We start from the raw sequence: 16,973 nt of genomic DNA on the forward strand, positions 1-16,973 counted from the left end.
CCCTTTCTTCCCACCCTGACCCCGCAAAAAAGAAAAATAGTTGACAAGAGTATATTTTGGGAACAATGCAAGAAGTAGAGTTCAGCGGTATAACAGGGCTTCCGTGATTGAATAGGGAGTAACTCGGGAGCTGGTCAAGTTTAAGAACAGAGAAGATAATAGTAGTTGTAAGCGTGTGAATTCTAGGCTCCTATCATTAATTCTCTGGTAAGTAAGAGGGGAAGAGAAGATGACTTAGATCTTCAGGTAACCAAAGAGCTAGCAGGCTCATTTGGAAATGTCACAAAGAGCCTGATGTGTGTGACCACAAATATGCTTGGTGCCACCAAACTCAAGGTCTAGCTATCAAGTCCAGCGAACTTTCTGCTTCTGGCAGTGATGGACGTTATTTGAAGAACTTTTTCTGGAAGTCCAAAAACAAAGAGCAGAATATTTCCAAGACAGCCTTGAACCTGGCTTCTATGAAACTGAAGCCCTAGGGAAAGATTCATTTCCAGGTGTGCTAGGTCTCGACTAATACTTTTACTCAAAGTATACTTACGCCCATTGGTTTTTGAGGTAGATTTACCCTTTTGAGTGGGAGCTGGAAGAAAACAGTAAACACAAATGAAACACTGAACTCTTCATGGATGAAACCATGTCAAAAATAGACGTCTTGATTTTTTTTTTAAACAAAGTGATCCACAAGTTTTTCCCTTGGGCTTCCATGGCAGACTGCAAAGAAGTGTTCAGTGGGAAGATAGAAAGCCTTGCTGGAGCACATACAGATTTTTGAAGCCAGAACTTTGCGATAATTCCATTATTTGCGATCTTAAGTTGCCAGAAAGCAAAGGAACTTCAATGCGTTTCAAAGAAAAGTTGCATTCACAATGAATGTATCACTATAGGAATAAACCATTTTGATGTGTGGGTGACCACAACAAACTCTCAACCGATGTTAACAAGCAAGCAAGATCTGAAGATGGGCCCTGTACAGACCACAGAAAGGAGAGAGGACAGATTCACTAAAAGCTTCATATAATTTTATTGGATGTACCTATGTCACAAGCCAGATAGCAGAGAATCAGGAATCAAAGCAATTTGAGTTATTCCATAATAATTTAAAGTATAAATGCACCTGCCATGTTTATTCATTTAGAGCTCTAGGGAGGGGGGCCACCACAGAGTTAACTGGTCCCAAAGTACTCAATTAAGTCTCCAAAAAAAATGTATGCAAATGCATAAATCGTTACAACTGCACAACCCGCACGAGCAAACATAGTCATTTGGTTACAGAAATCTTTAATTTTATTGAAACATTTACCACAGTTTTCAAAGAACAGCAGTGTCCTTTTGCTTTACTATGTTCAGAGATGAACACATTTGTCTTTTTCTTATACTGTCTTTAGAAGTAAATCAAACCAAGATGATTTCCATACTTCAGAATTTCTCCTAAGTTCATGTCTGGCCAATTAGAACTACGAAGACCGGATTCAACAATGCAAGACATCGACAAAATAAAACCAATTAAAAATCCTTCTTCCTTTGAACATTAATTTACCCTTTGCCTTCAAAATTTTCCAACAGCACACACAACTCCCCCAAGGCAACATCTGATTAGACACTTCCCAAAGTGAAAGGAAACATGTCAAAAATTATGCCCAAATATCCAAAATGTTGTTCAGCTATGAAGCACAGCCCAGGCTAACTTGTGCAGCCCTCTCACGCAGGTGGAAGAAAATAAGTCTTCTCACTCTGCTTCTCCTGGACCACAAGGTTGAAATGGAGAATCAGGTGCATGAACACGCATTCACCAGCATGTCAGAGCAAAAATATATCACGCATATGAAGCACAGGAATCAAGTAATTCAATGAGATCTGCCAAAACACTAAATGGCAGTAGGCAGCTTGAGCAGCCCACTTGAAATTTAGGCTCAACTTTATAAACAGGTATTAAAAATATTTGTTATAATCAATGCAGGAAAATAGCCTGAGACTTGCAGTGTACATACTTTCATAGATTCCATTATAAACATGATGTTTTGGAATAAAAACACGCTAACTTAATAATGTGTGAAATGGTTTTACAAAATGATTAACTGTTAAAAAAGTAGTTCTCACTTACTCTTATTGACTGTCTGTAGGGGTCTGACAACTGCGAGAAAAGATGAGACAGAAAGGTTGTACAATTATATTGATAGAAGCAAAATATTAATGGGAACTGACAATATAAAAACGATCTTGGATAAACTAATAAGACTGCTGTCAGTGTCTAATGCATTAAACTCACCCAAACGTAATCACTCATTGGCAATTTCAATGAATTCTTGGGATAGATGGAATTCATTTTTTTAAACATCAGATACAAATCAAATACTCATGTCACCATCAGTAAAAGGGTAAATTATTCTTTGTAAAAGCATTTACAGACAGCAAAATAATGCAAACATTTTCTCAAAGAAGCTAAACTAATACACAGCACATTATCTATGTTCACTGTGTGTCACTGCTAATACTCTTCACCAGCCAAAATATATAGAGGATTGCTGCTGTCAATTACTGTGCACCCTATTTATATTAGTGACTTTTTGAAATATGAACAAATGTTGCGCTCAAGATATTTTTATCATCAGTCTCTGTATCTCATTCATTTAATCATCCTCATTCATTTCAAGCTATCTTGTCTCCATGGAATTTGAACTAAATTTCACCTTTCATTTGGTTCTAGGTTAGTATAGTTTGTTATAGAAATATACCAGCCTTCTGCAACAAGACATCGCAGCAACAGTGCTGCGCTGGCTGAGAGCTCAGCAGTGGTAAATACTAGAAAATGATTTCAGTGTTAGGTACCATAAATAGTTATAGTCTCTAGCTTCCTTAACCCCCCTGATCTGTGCTTCTATGTTGCTTGACTTATTTTAATGGAAAAAGGAACACCTCCAACAATCAGCATTAACAAAGCTTTTACTCAATTCTTTTGAGAGATACCCACTGTCCCTATCAGAATCCATCAACATAAAAACAATTTTTTCAGACAACATATCCCCAGAATAATAATTGCATCTAATCAAGAATTCAAAAGGCACAACCGTTCCACTCCTTTCCCCCATGTAGTGAAATGGAACATTAATGCCACTCTTATTCATTACAACCCTTTTTCTGCCCAAATGACGACTCCCACAGCAGCAAGTTTTCCTACATTACAACTGTACACTTCCAAAGTACTTCATTGATTGTAAAGGGCATTGGGATGAGCTGAGGTTGTCAAAGTCGCTGTATAAATGCAAATCCTTTCCTTTCATATTCCTTTCAGATTAGCAGTATCTCACTGGGCTTGAAAGTTCACTCAACAAAACTAGATCAAAAATATTGGCTCACAGAATTGCGATTTATTGAGATCGCAACACATCTGCAAAACTAATAAAAGGTTACTGCTTGATATAAAAACAGAAAATGCTGGAAATGCTTAGCAGATCTGGCAGCATCTGTGGAGAGAGAAGCAGAGCTCTCATTTCGAGTCAAAAAAGACTCTTACTGCTAAATGTATCTGCTGATTAGTGAAACTCATTTTGTGGGCATCCATTTTCAAATCCAGATATGGGTTAATATTGGATAAATCCAAACAAATGACCTGGAATGTAATAGTTCATTCAATGCAGAAAATGCATCAGAAACAACCCTGTAAACAAAACTATGCTGAAAGCAGCAAGACCTCCCTCAGGAGGGGCTTTCAGTTGTAAATAAAGATATTGATCACTGTTGACATGTTGCTGCCAGTTTGATAGTGACCCCTGGGTAGATTTATATCTCATGTGATATACACATTACTGGTTTGCACTGACCTTTCCTCAGTGTTGGACAAACTCCGACCAAATTGGCAGTCAGGGTTCTGCGCTATCTGCATGTGTCTGAATCTTACATTTGTGTAGTTATCTGCTGTTCCTGAATTAATGGCGCAGCATAAGTTGGACAAATTCAGGGACCTGGGTTATATTCTAATAATGTAAATGGGGCAGTAAATAGCCATGGAAACCAAGCTTGTAGACCTATCTGCTTACACTGCTTTGTTAACTAGCAATATGGATACAAACATGATGTAGTCATTGTTATGAGCAGGCAGAATCAGGATTTTTAAGAATCAAAGTTAGATAAAGGGCTAGTAAACAAAATGCCAAATAGATTTGATGATCAAGCCTGGTCTTGCTTCTGGATTTCAACTTACTGGCGGTTTCTGGCTGCATGGCCTTCTGAAACACTTTTGCCAAGATGGTATCTTTCAAGGAAAAGATTTTTGACAAAAGATGAGCTTGTTTAGAATAGGAAGGGTGATGATAGATTGAACAAGCTCAGGGAGCACTTACTAAAACTGAGCTTGGAATAGTGTTAACAGCAAGAACCTCAAAGATTCTCTGAATAGGCTTTTCATAAGCAGTCAAGAACAAAGCTGTAGGGCAGGTCAGAAATGCATTTGGTGGTATAAGGCATTTGGTTCCTGTGCAGTTCAACTGCATCATAGTGAAAATTCAACATGTATGTAATGCAGTCCTGACTCAAGATTTCAGGTTGAAAGTGATTAGTTCATTTACCCTGGGGTCCTTCTGGAGTAGAGTGTGAGGAACTGTTCCTTGCCTGCTTGCTACATCAATTGGATTGGAAGTCTGGGGAAAGACAACACCATATTCATATTATTAATAACAACTGCTCCAGTCCACTGAAATTATTACAAATTACAAGGCCACAAAGATATGGAAAAGCCACTGGGCCTAAAAATTTCTGAATTTATGAAAAATTATATTTATATTTTAAGTAGAGAATGCTTTCTGTAATCATTATTTGTAACTCAAATTCAAAGATATTAGATTCTGAGATGATTACTGTGAACTGCAAAAGTATATATCAAGAGATATCTGTGCATCTGCATCCCTTATATAGAAAGTTCTTAATTTTGGCTGTGCCTATGGGCTGGATGCTGAAGTCAGCCACTTCTCCACCATGGGTGATGACAATGGGGAATGAAGGGGAGTGAGCAACCTTTGGTCCTCCCGGTCACAGAGTGGCTCAGGAGGAGAAATTCCTTAGGAGCCCTCCTGTTATGTTAATTACAGCAAAATTATCACTGTCACTGCTCCATTGAAATTGACAGCAATATCTAGGGTCTGTATATGCGCAGAGTAAGGCAGAAATCCATAAGCTGTTGTCAGTAATTTTACACATTTCCGGAGTTGTGTTGTGGTTCCTCCAGACTGCAATCGCTAAGCAGTGAATTGTCAAAGATTTCCACTTATATGCCGTTAGTTTTGCTGTAAATATCCTTGAAAACCCTTGTTGAAGGAGGTGCAACTGGGTTATTAATGGCATACTTTTAAAAAAAATTCATTCATGGGATGTGGACGTCGCTGGCATTTATTGCCCATCCCCAATTGCCCTTGATCAGGAGAAATTTAAGAGTCAACCACATGTAGGCCAGGCCAGGTAAGGACGGCAGACATTAGTGAACCAGATGGATTTTTACAACTTAGGCTTTTAATTCCACCATCTGCTGTGGCAGGATTTGAACCCAGGTCCCCAGAGCTTTAATAAAAACAAAAAACTACTGCGGATGCTGGAAATCCAAAACAAAAACAGAATTACCTGGAAAAACTCAGCAGGTCTCAGCAGAACTGCTGAAGGGTCGTGAGGACTCGAAACGTCAACTCTTTTCTTCTCCGCCGATGCTGCCAGACCTGCTGAGTTTTTCCAGGTAATTCTGTTTTTGTCCCCAGAGCTTTACCCTGGGGCTCTGGGTTACTAGTCCAGCGACAATACCACTACGCCACCATCTCCCCCTCAACTTCATTAACTTCATACTAACTGCTAAACACCCCAGTGGCCCAACAGCTAATTTTATATTTGTGGAATGTCAATTTTTTCCATTGATTAAAAAAATACTATAGCATTTTGTTTCATGTAAGAGTGAAATCAATGGCCTGGATTTTGTGGTCATATCATAAGAAATAGGAGCAGGAGTAGACCATTTGGTCAATAAAGCCTGCTCTGCCATTTAATAAGACCTGATTGTGGCCTGTCAACATTGCCAATACCTTTAAAAAAAATTCATGAATTTCAATTAATGTTCTTAAGATTGCCAAAGGTGTATTCAAAATATTAATTTATAATTTGTCAGGATTGCACTTTTCCATACATTCACACTCTTGCTTGCCTGATGCTTAGTTTAATAGCAACTGTGATAACAGAAACCACCATATTTCAACAGTGACAAACCTCAAAAGTACTTCATTAGCTGTGAAGTGTTTTGGGATGTCCTGAGGTTGTTAAAGGCGTGATATAAATTTAAATCATTCTTCCTTTCCTTTATCAGTATGTGCATAATATTCAAGTTGTAAAAATGATTGGCTTTTACTTTGAGGTTTGAACTGCTGTTGTGAAACTAGTTTAAGGATGCTTACACGACAATTCTGAAGGCTATTATATGGAGTATGTAGGACCTTTGAGTCCACAGGACTCAATTACTTTCTTTGACAAATTGAGCTCAACATTCAATCAGTTGTTTGGTGTAGCTTCGGGCATGAAACAACTATGAAAAGTTTTAATAAGTTGGCACTCTTTATAAATTTTCCATATGGAATCACAAGTTCTGTTCCAAGTTTGGAATTTCCCTGCAAGTTACATTTTGATAAACCTTCAGAGGTACCTTTCCTTTAATGACATTTTCCTTTGCACTGAGACTTGAAAGACAAAAAAACCAGGAACTTTCACCAAAACTAAAATATCAAAAAGCCCACACCCTAATAAAAATATTTCTATTTTTATAGCAGTTTTTAAAAATCTATCCAGAAAGCGTTGATGAGCTGAAGAATTACTTTGTAGGCTATGTTGTCATTTCAGTGCTTGATTGAGTTACTGCTCTGCATTCCACATTTAAGTATTTACTATTCTTTAAAAACATACCTTGAGAGATAAGAGAGCTCATTCTACAGACTGCCAACTGTTTACTACACTTGGAGGTTTAAATTTACTGTTATCTAAAATTGAAAGAAAGCGTTTTAAAGCAGTTTCATAATTGATTATATGTTGCTGAAAATGTTAAAGTTTCATTATGTTCTCTTTCCTGTGACCTTGAGTTAAGGATACTACATGCCTGTCCATGAAATTGCCATTTGCCTACACTACGACAGTCAGATAATGAATAACCTGTTATGCCTCTAACTGGCTCCCAGCTCAGCAAAGTGGAGTGCGAAGACAGTGAAATTGACTGAGGTAATCTGTCTCTTCCCACCTCAGTGACAGATGCTTCAGTCTGAAAAATGGAGGAGCACTCAGCAGCACCGACCCAGGCAAACTTAATAACCCTGACTGATCGTGGCAGCCCAGTGAAAGGCATTGTGCTCAGTCAGCACAAGCACACGCAAGTCAGGCCTTTAGGGCAAAAAAATCATCTGCTCTACAGAACAGGGTAATTTGCTCGTTTGAAATGGTTCCTACCATTACAATGCATCAGCTACAGGATTTTTGACTCCAAAGATGGGTCAAGTATTATTAACCTTTTGCAGTTTACCCTGAGGGCCTCCTCTTCTACTGAAGTTGGCATGTAAATTATGTGGAAATTTGCAGATCAAACCGGTCTCTGTTTGACAGACACATTTTTTCCTCGAGTTTTATGCCTAGAAAATGCTGTATTTACTGATCCCTGGTATAATCATAGGTTAACCACATCAATCACAGCACGTTTACAGTAACCCTTTATTAGCAAAGGTTATGCAGAAAGCATATAGCAAATCTCAACTTCAGATAAGCTGTTTGATAATTATAAATTTACAATTCATTGCTACTTTCTTTTAATACTATTGGACATTTAGGGTACAGTTGCCTCAGTTAGCTGAGGAATCTTACACACTCAATGATAATTTAATTTACCAAGACAAAAAATGGGGAAGGGGTGAGAAAGATAGAGGACTGGCTTTGCCCTTTCTAGCACTGTCATGATTATCCAGAAAACCACCTAATAAATCATTGTTAGCAACTTTAAATTGATTTACATACCTTAGGCTGAAATGCTCCCTGAAGTGACCCAAAGGGACCTGAATGTGGAATCATGGATGGCATGCCTGGCATTGCCGGAGCATATGGTGGGAAGAACTAAAATCAACAAGATATGAAGAGTTATATTCAGAATGAGAAATAGTCACGTAATGCATATCTCACGTACAAACCAAGCACTAGCTATGCAATGATGCAATTCAGCTACTCAAGAACAAATGTACATCAATTGTTTACACATGGTTGTTGTATCTTTGCCACCATCTAAAAATAGTACGATATCAGATAATGTTTACAACAGGCACTTCACCAGATACAGGATATGGTGAAGCGGTTAACTGTGTGCAACATATATCTAAAAGATGCAACATTAAAATAATTTTACATATGGAAGACTCACAACTAAGTCTTCCTCCTGAAGCATCTAACATTTTATTTTCAACTTCATCAAAGACTGGAAAAAGGCCTGGTATAACATCTGCTGTTTTCTATCCCACGACCCCATAATTTTAGTATGAGCAAATTAAATTACTGCTGCGATCTTGCATCATGTCTGCGTGAGGCAACTGTTCCCAAAATGCCCAACAACATAGGCTCATCTTCAGTGAAGCCAAATAAAATGACATATCTTCATCAAACAGAATTGCAATTCAACAATGTAGTTTTTAGGCAGCTGCGTTCTTATTGATTTTGTACCTGTAATCTAAACAAGTAAACAGCTATCTATTTCTGCATTTTATGGGAAAGCGTTTTGAAGGTGTAACATTTTTCAAACTATACCGGAGGTGCTAGCATGAACACGGAGATGCTTGATTTGCATGTGTGAGATAATGCCTCTGCTATCAAACAAGCATGTCCTGGATGCACAATGACATGAAACTTTGGCTTTAGCAAAGGAGAGACTGTCCAGAGCATATTCTGCCTTCAATTTGCAGTTCAAAATCACCTGATCTATATTTAGTCGGTCTCTGTTAGAAATGCAAATTGAAGCTAATTTGATGAACTGCAGATGCATTGGAAACCACAAGAGTAGAAACACCAAATTTAACACATGAAATGATGCTTGATCAAAATAACACTTTAAAAAAATGTGGGTGTGAGCTGAAGCACACGCACAATGAGCTCTTGAAAAAAAAAGAGGACACTCACACTAGAATGTCGATAGAAAGGATTTTCTATTTTTGGTGTATACTTTTCAAACTGAAAGGAAGAGGAAAAACAAGTTGTAATAGATTTTATTTTGCCTAGCATCTAAATCACTCTGTCATTGTGAAGCTCTGAGGCTGTCAAAATGAATTAAATACATTCTCTGATCACCATGTACAATCAAAATAGGCTAATGATTGATCAATATTATTAGCTGCTAATCATTTTCAACTTGGCATGAACTACTTACAATTTTTTGGGAAAAATCGATAAACAGCTTTTAATAATTACTTCTACATATTTCATCTTTGAACAATTAAGGGAAATTAAGAAATGGAAAGTCTTCACACACAGCCATTTGGCATGGCAGCTGCTGCTGAATATAATAACTGTGTATACAGAACACATGCATAATTTCATTAATTATAGCCATTACCAGATGTCTGCCACTTAGTCAGCATAAACAACATTAATCACAAAAACATACACTAGGTAGATTATACACACACTTCTTTATGACCATAATTAGGCCACATGGTACATTTTTTTGCATTAAAAAATTGAAAACACATTCTGCAACAAGCAGTTTCTCTTCTTCATCTTTTTTGGAAAATTTGGAAATGGCATTTAAAATGGAGTAGACATGCATGCAGCTTGCACAAGTACCATGGTGAGCTGGTGTGTAAACCAGAACAAATTAACTGTTTTTAAACACTAGTCAAAATAAAGAAACAGTAACCAACTGAGCATTTAAGAGCCAGATTCTATAGGTATATATATGGTCTTAGTAATTTTAATCGTACATTCTTAACACTTAACTATGCTACAAAAACAGTGTTTGTGTGTTAGAAGTTATAGAACTGCTACTGTTTTCAGTTCACAGAAAGAATATGTATAAAAACAGCACTGTGGATATATTTATACTTTATTCTTCCACACTGGGCTACTGTGGTATTTCACTCTTTGCTAGTACGCAATGCTCATATAGCATATATTTAAAGTCATATTCAATTATTTCATACTGATGAATAAAAAAGGTTTAGTGCACTAAAATTTAAACCCGCAACCCTGAAATAAGCAGAGAACAAATATGTGTTCCAAGGTCCAGAAAGGATTTGTAATTTCTCCGTCTTTTGACCACACAACACTTTAAAGCACTATCAAGCGCCTTCGAGATGTTTTACTACATTAAAGGTGCAACATAGATGTAAGTTGTTGTTGCTAATTAAGTTTTGAAACAACTTTTCTTATGACTGCTATCAGTTTGTGGTATTTTAAAATAGCAGGGCCATATTAACTTAACAGTCAACAAATATTAAACAAGTTTTAAGGTACTATTCTCTTTAAACATTAATCGATGGTGACTGCCAAAAGTTTGAAGTCCAATGTACACAAAGAATCTCAAAACAAACATACGATCTTCCACCTTAATTGGTCGTCTATTGATTGTATGGTCAAAAGATATCACAGGAGGTTCAGAATAGAAAAATAAGTGCCACTGGTGTTTTTCTTTTTAAGAACCACATTAGCCAACCCATGGTCACTATGGCAAAAGAGATGAAAGGTATTTTTTTTGTAAGGGGAGAGGGGGAGTCAAGAGATGCTCTACTTATCCTCACTTTTCTGCCTGGGGTATGCACCATAGGTGGTGCAGTGGGCGGCATGAGTGGAGTCGGTGGCAGACTCGCAGGGAAAGGAGCAAACGTGTGCTGATGTGTGTGTTGATGCGTGTGCTGATGCTGGTGTTGATGCTGATGAAACTCTGCCCTCAAGAATGGTGGCGGGGCTAGCGACCCTGCCCTGTCGGAACTCTGAACCAAAAACCGGTTGTTCAACTCCTGCCTCAGCAGTTCATGCTCTGGAAGAGAAAAAAGAAACACAAGGGCTGTGGGCCAGTCAGTTGGAAAAAGAAAGGCCAAATATTCACCTGGCATTCCCTGTTTCTGCAGGTCATGCTGTGGTGGTTTTCTACGTGAGGACTCATTGGTGGAGGTAACAGAGATGCCTGTGACAAAGCACCAATCAGAATTCCCGACTGAGGCTGACAATACATGATTGGTTGGTTGAATGATATCAACAGGCTGGTATCTAAAGACAGAAGAGAACCATATGAGTCATCCCAGCAGAAAACAAAACTAGGGAAATGAGAAACACACACACAGTCCACCTCTAAAGGAGATAGCTAAGACACTGTACTTGTCTACATAAGAGCAGGCAGCAATACCACTATTAATGAAGTTGGCACCTTTGCAAGCTACCATTTTCTATTCATCGGAATTGGAAAAATGCATCGTGAGCTTTAAATGGGGAGGTATGCAGCAATAACCATTTGATTACTTTTACACTGGCATTTCAGAGCTCGTCTGCGTTTCTTTAAACGGCCAAACCTTACAAACACTCTACTCTGAATCACCTTCACTGCTAGTAGCATGGCAACATCTGCAGCATGCTGAAAGCATACATTTTTAATAAAACAAAACTATTATATGCTCTTATGAGGACATGTTTCTTGACATCATATCAGACACTTGCATTCAATACAACTTCAAGAGAAAAAATCAGTTTGAATTATGTTAACTTGCAAGATAAACACATTTGAAAAACTACTTATTGAAATATCATTACCATTTAAGTTAAACTGAATGGAATGATTAAATACAAGTGTAATTCAAGGGATGAAACAAGATTCTTGTTAATTAGCAGTACAATCATCTTGGCCAAATGCTTCTCTGACATTTTTGGACAGGATTTGAAAATTTACAATAAAACAGGCATGATTTTGTTTAACTCCCCCAAAAAGAAGATCTTTGTGGTGGTGCTCAGTATAACTATTTGAACAAGACAGCTATATTACAGAAATCAATCTATCTTGTTAAGGACTGTTAAACATCATTAAAACATTCAAAGTTTCCAGGAAATGAAATATGGAGGGGATTTGATTTTTGAATACCCAAATAGACTGAAACAAGGATTTGTTATCAAGCTAGTCTTTTGCTGGGAGGATAAGCAAGTAACAGCCCAGCTTACAAGATCAACAATGTTGCTTCCTGAAAGGTGAGGGATACGCCATCAATTCATCTCTCTCTTCCAACTTAAATCTACAACTGACAGGACTATAATTAAACATTTTCTCGGTTCTTCAGGGGCTTCCCAAACATGGTACACATTTTCTCTCGCCAGTGAGGGTATATGATCTGCTTTCAGGCTTTACCAATGCTGCTTTTTAATTTGAAATTCCTCATGAGCATAAAACCAATCTGCTTGACTTCTTATAAAAACAAAATATGTATGAGTTTTGAAGCTATGGTTGTGGTTTATAAGCACAAATCAAATTCTTTGATCACCCCCTTAATCTGATAAGTGTGGGCTCTTCCATGTTGGGGGGGCGTGTTTGGAGTGAAAGGTGAAGAGAGGGAAGGGGATGGAGGTTATTGGTCGAGTTCTACATCTCTCTCTCTCAATAGCATAGGCTGTTATAATATTAATCCACTATAATACCAGACTACTCATTAGGTGGACACCTTAAACCATTACAAGATCTGAGTGTGCTGCTCTTTCTTTATTTTGTCAGCTCTGAAAGCTACACCTGTAATGACCAAGTTATGTGCAATTATCTTAACTCAAAACAATTCTATTCAGAATGGCGATTTGACATGTTACAGCATCTGAAACAGTCAAGTCAAACAAAAGAGAGTGCCTACATAAATGAGTGAAATTCAACTTTGATTGCATTACATTATATTTTTGTACATGCTTCAGTTTTATACTGTAACAGATTAGGCTGGCTTCTGAATATCAAGGAATCTTATGAATAAAGCGAGAGTTCTGAACCTTTTTTATGCAATAAACTTCCCTTATCCCTCAAGGCCATTTCCATCCTGTTGGGTTATGAACTGAGTAAACACAATGTTCACTTTTAAAAAAAAAGAGTATTTTGTTCAGGAATATTTTAAGTGAAACACTAGAACTTTTAAAATTGAACAAAATTAAATTGGCATTTTGGGGAATTCAAAAGGAATTATAAATATTAACAAGCAAAGTCCTCAATGACAAATGCAGCTGAACGACATCTTTAATACTGGGTAAATAAGAATCTGCACCTACCTGAATAGCCAGGTCCTGCAGGGTGACCCGGTACAACAAGGCTGTTTGACGTTAAAGGAGGTGGTGGTGGTAAGGTAGCTGGTGTTGCAAACATGGCGTGGTGATGAGGGTGAGTCTGAGGCCTCAGGGAGAAATTATGTGAGGTAGCAAGGTTTGGAATAGATAGGGGCAGGACTGGAGTGGATGAATGATGAGGGTGGATTTGGGGGGATGAAGGCAAGTGTTTGGGTAGGCTGACGCTTGCAGCACTGCTGGCGCTGCTACTCCTGCTGCTGGGGAAGAAAATTTGATCATTAGTTAACATATGACACAAAACATAACAATAAAAATACAAATATATCTCATGTGCTGGGACTAAAACAAGACAGTCATGTTTCCTGTGAAATCTCTACTGCAAATGTGTTAAAACAATCCTGAGCAAATTAATTTCACATAAATCATTTTTTTCATTCCAATCAAAACTGGTACATAGTTATATTTGTAAAAATTCAGTCTCACTGATCTCTGCTCTTCCTCATTACAAAGGGCAATAATATTTATCTTGGTGGTGTATTTTTATAAAAATGTAGCAATTTTCATTTAAAGAACTAGGGTAGGAAATTAAGTTTAAACTTTTATTGGCAATTATCTTTTTGTGATCTTGTAATCCTTAATACTGGGTAAGTAACATAGAAACATAGAAAATAGCAGCAGCAGTAGATCATTCGGTCCTTTGAGCCTGCTCCACCATTCAATATGATCGTGGCTGATCCTCTATCTCAACGCCATACTCCTGCTCTATCCCCATACCCCTTGATGCCTTCAGAGTCTAGAAATCTATTTTCTCCTTAAATATATTCAGTGTCTTGGCCTCCACAGCCTTCTGTGGCAGAGAATTCCACAGGTTCACCACCCTCTGAGTGGAGAGGTTTCTCCTCAACTTAATCCTAAATGGCCTACCCCATATCCTGAGACTGTGACCCCTTGTTCTAGGCCCCCCAGCCAGAAGAAACATCATGCCTGCAATGAGTCTGCCCAGTCCTGTCCGAATTTTAAATGTTTCAATGAGATCCCCTCTCATTCTTCTAAACTCCAGTGAATACAGCCTAATTAACCCAATCTTTCCTCATATGACAATCCTGTCACCTCAGAAATCAGTCTGCTGAACCTTTGCTGCACTCCCTCTATGATAAGCATATCCCTTCTTAGGTAAGGAGACCAAAACTGCACATAATACTCAAGGTGTGGTCTCACCAAAGCCCTGTACACTGCAGTAAGACATTCTTGCTCCTGTACTCAAGTCCTCTTGCAATAAAGGCCAACATGCCTGAACTGTTTGCAGCACCTGCATGCTTGCTTTCAGTGATTGGTGTACAAGGACACCCAGGTCCCTTTGTACATCAACATTTCCCAATCTATTATCATTTAAATAATACTCTGCCATTCTGTTTTTCCTACCGAAGTGGATAACTTCACATCTATCCACATTATACTGCATCTGCCATGTATCTGCCCACTCACTCAACCTGCCTAAATTGCCTTCAAGCCTCCAAACATCTTTCTCACCACTCACAATCCCACCAAGTTTCGTGTCATGAGCAAAGGTGGAAATATTACATTTGGTACCCTCATCCAAAGCATTGATATATATTGTGAATAGCTGGGGCCCAAGCACTGATTCCTGTGGTACCCCACGAGTCACCACCTGCCACTCTGAAAAAGATGCATTTACTCCTACTCTGTTTCCTGTCTGCTAACCAATTCTCAATCCATGCCAATATATTACCCTCAATTCCATGTGCTTCAATTTTGCACACGAACCTCTTATGTGGGGCTTTATCAAAAGCTTTCTGAAAATCCATAACATCATATCCACTGGTTCTCCCTTATCTATTCCGCTAGTTAAGTCCTCAAAAAACTCCAGTAGGTTTGTCCTTTACCTTCCATAAATCCATGTCGACTTTGTCCAATCCCGCAGATATTTTCTAAGTGTCCTGTTATCATATTCTTTATAATAGACTCTAACATTTTCCCTACTACTGATGTTAGGCTAACCGGTCAGTAATTCCCTGTTTTCTCCCTCCCTCCTTTTTTAAATAGTGGGGTTACATTTGCCACCCTGCAATCTGCCGGGACTCTTCCAGAATCTACAGAATTTTGGAAGATGACAACTAACGCATCCACTATTTCCATGGCCACCTCCTTTACTACCCTGGGAAGTAGATTATCAGGCCCTGGGGATTTATCGGCTTTCAGTCCCATTCATTTCTCTAGCACTATTATTTTTAGTAATACTAATTTCCTTCAATTCCTCCTTCTCACTAGGCCCTTGGTTCCCTAGCATTTCTGGGAAGTTATTTGCATCTTCCTCCACGAAGACAGAACTAAAGTAGTTGTTTAATTGCACCGCCATTTCCTCGTTCTCTATTATAAATTCTCCCATTTCAGATTGTAAGGGACCTACTTTTGTCTTCACTAATCTTTTTCTTTTTACATTCTTATAGAAGCTTTTATAGTCCAATTTTATGTACCTTGCAAGTTTACCCTGGTACTGTATTTTTGCCCTCTTTTAATCAATCTCTTGGTCCTTCTTTGTTGAATTCTAAACTGCTCCCATTTCTCAGGTTTGCTACTTTTTTTTAAAGCAACTTTATATGGCTCCATTTTGGATCTAATACTATCCTTAATTTCTTTTGTTAGCCATGGTTGTGCTGCTTTTCCTGTTGTGCTTTTGAACCAGAATGGAATGTACAACTGTTGCAATTCATACATTCATACATTCCTTAAATATTATTAACATTACCTATCTGCCTTTTAATGAAGTTCCCCAATCTATCTTAGCCAACTCATGCCTCATACCTTCGTAGTTTCCTTTGTTTAGATTTAAGACCCTAGTTTTGGATCGGACCACTTCACTTTCCATCCTAATCAAGAATTCTATCATGTTATGGTCACTGTTCCCTAAAAGACCCTGCATAACAAGATTATTAACTAACTAGCTCTCATTGCACAATAGCAAATCTAGGATAGCCTGTTCTCTAGTTGGTTCCTCGATGTACTGATCTAAAAACCATCTCATACACATTCCAGGAATTCATCCGCCACAGTGTTATTGCTAATTTGGTTTGTCCAGACTATATGTACAGTACAGGTAACAAGTTAGGGCAAGTTGATATAGATGATCCCTGTGATTATTACAAAAGTGATCAGTACATTTGCAAGTACTTTCCCTCCGCTGCAGTATTTGGATGTTTTGAAGGTAAATGGAAGTGTTCAGTTGAGATAGCTTGCTTACAGTTAGATAAACATCAGTCATTTCCTGGAAGATCTAGTCTGAAACATCTTTGTACTTTTTGGCCCACTTGGTTACTCTGAACTGAAAATCTGGAAACTGGCATCAAAATCAGGATGACTCATCCTCACAGTTAAGTGGTTTGGAACACAAGGCAACTATTAACAGCAATATGGCAGTTAACTGTGCTGCGCAAATAACACAACATTTAACTGAAGTATGCATTAATAACTTTCAAATGTAGCCATTTAAAACAAATATAGCCAAGAATGTTACAGCTTAAATATACTTCCAACTTCTAGGCATACTCAAGGAAATCTAAATTGGCACTCCCTCAGATGAAGGGTCATTTTCTACTATTACTTTAATGCTGCCATCATAATGAAAAGTTAATTTTGCGTTAATTTGTTAGTAAGAAAAGTAGGGTTGCTCCACT

The 16,973-nt window shown here is 38.0% G+C and overlaps 1 protein-coding gene across 2 annotated transcripts in view; it reads right to left on the bottom strand.

Moving 5' to 3' along the window:
- The window catches only part of fbrsl1 (fibrosin-like 1), a 913,938-nt gene that overhangs the window by 15,824 nt on the left and 881,141 nt on the right, over positions 1–16,973 (bottom strand). The window contains exons 11-17 of one of the 2 annotated variants that reach the window (XM_078554523.1): positions 13,267–13,538; positions 10,782–11,020; positions 9,166–9,216; positions 8,020–8,115; positions 4,566–4,637; positions 2,105–2,134; positions 542–583 (exon numbers count right to left, since the gene is read on the bottom strand). In XM_078554523.1, the coding sequence (XP_078410649.1) occupies positions 542–583; positions 2,105–2,134; positions 4,566–4,637; positions 8,020–8,115; positions 9,166–9,216; positions 10,782–11,020; positions 13,267–13,538 (802 nt within the window). Of the gene's footprint in view, positions 1–541; positions 584–2,104; positions 2,138–4,565; positions 4,638–8,019; positions 8,116–9,165; positions 9,217–10,781; positions 11,021–13,266; positions 13,539–16,973 lie in introns of both variants that reach the window. The other variant, XM_078554524.1, reaches the window with a different exon arrangement.

Source organism: Cetorhinus maximus, chromosome 12 (assembly GCF_964194155.1).
Source record: "Cetorhinus maximus chromosome 12, sCetMax3.hap1.1, whole genome shotgun sequence".
In the NCBI taxonomy this organism is placed as follows: domain Eukaryota; kingdom Metazoa; phylum Chordata; class Chondrichthyes; order Lamniformes; family Cetorhinidae; genus Cetorhinus; species Cetorhinus maximus.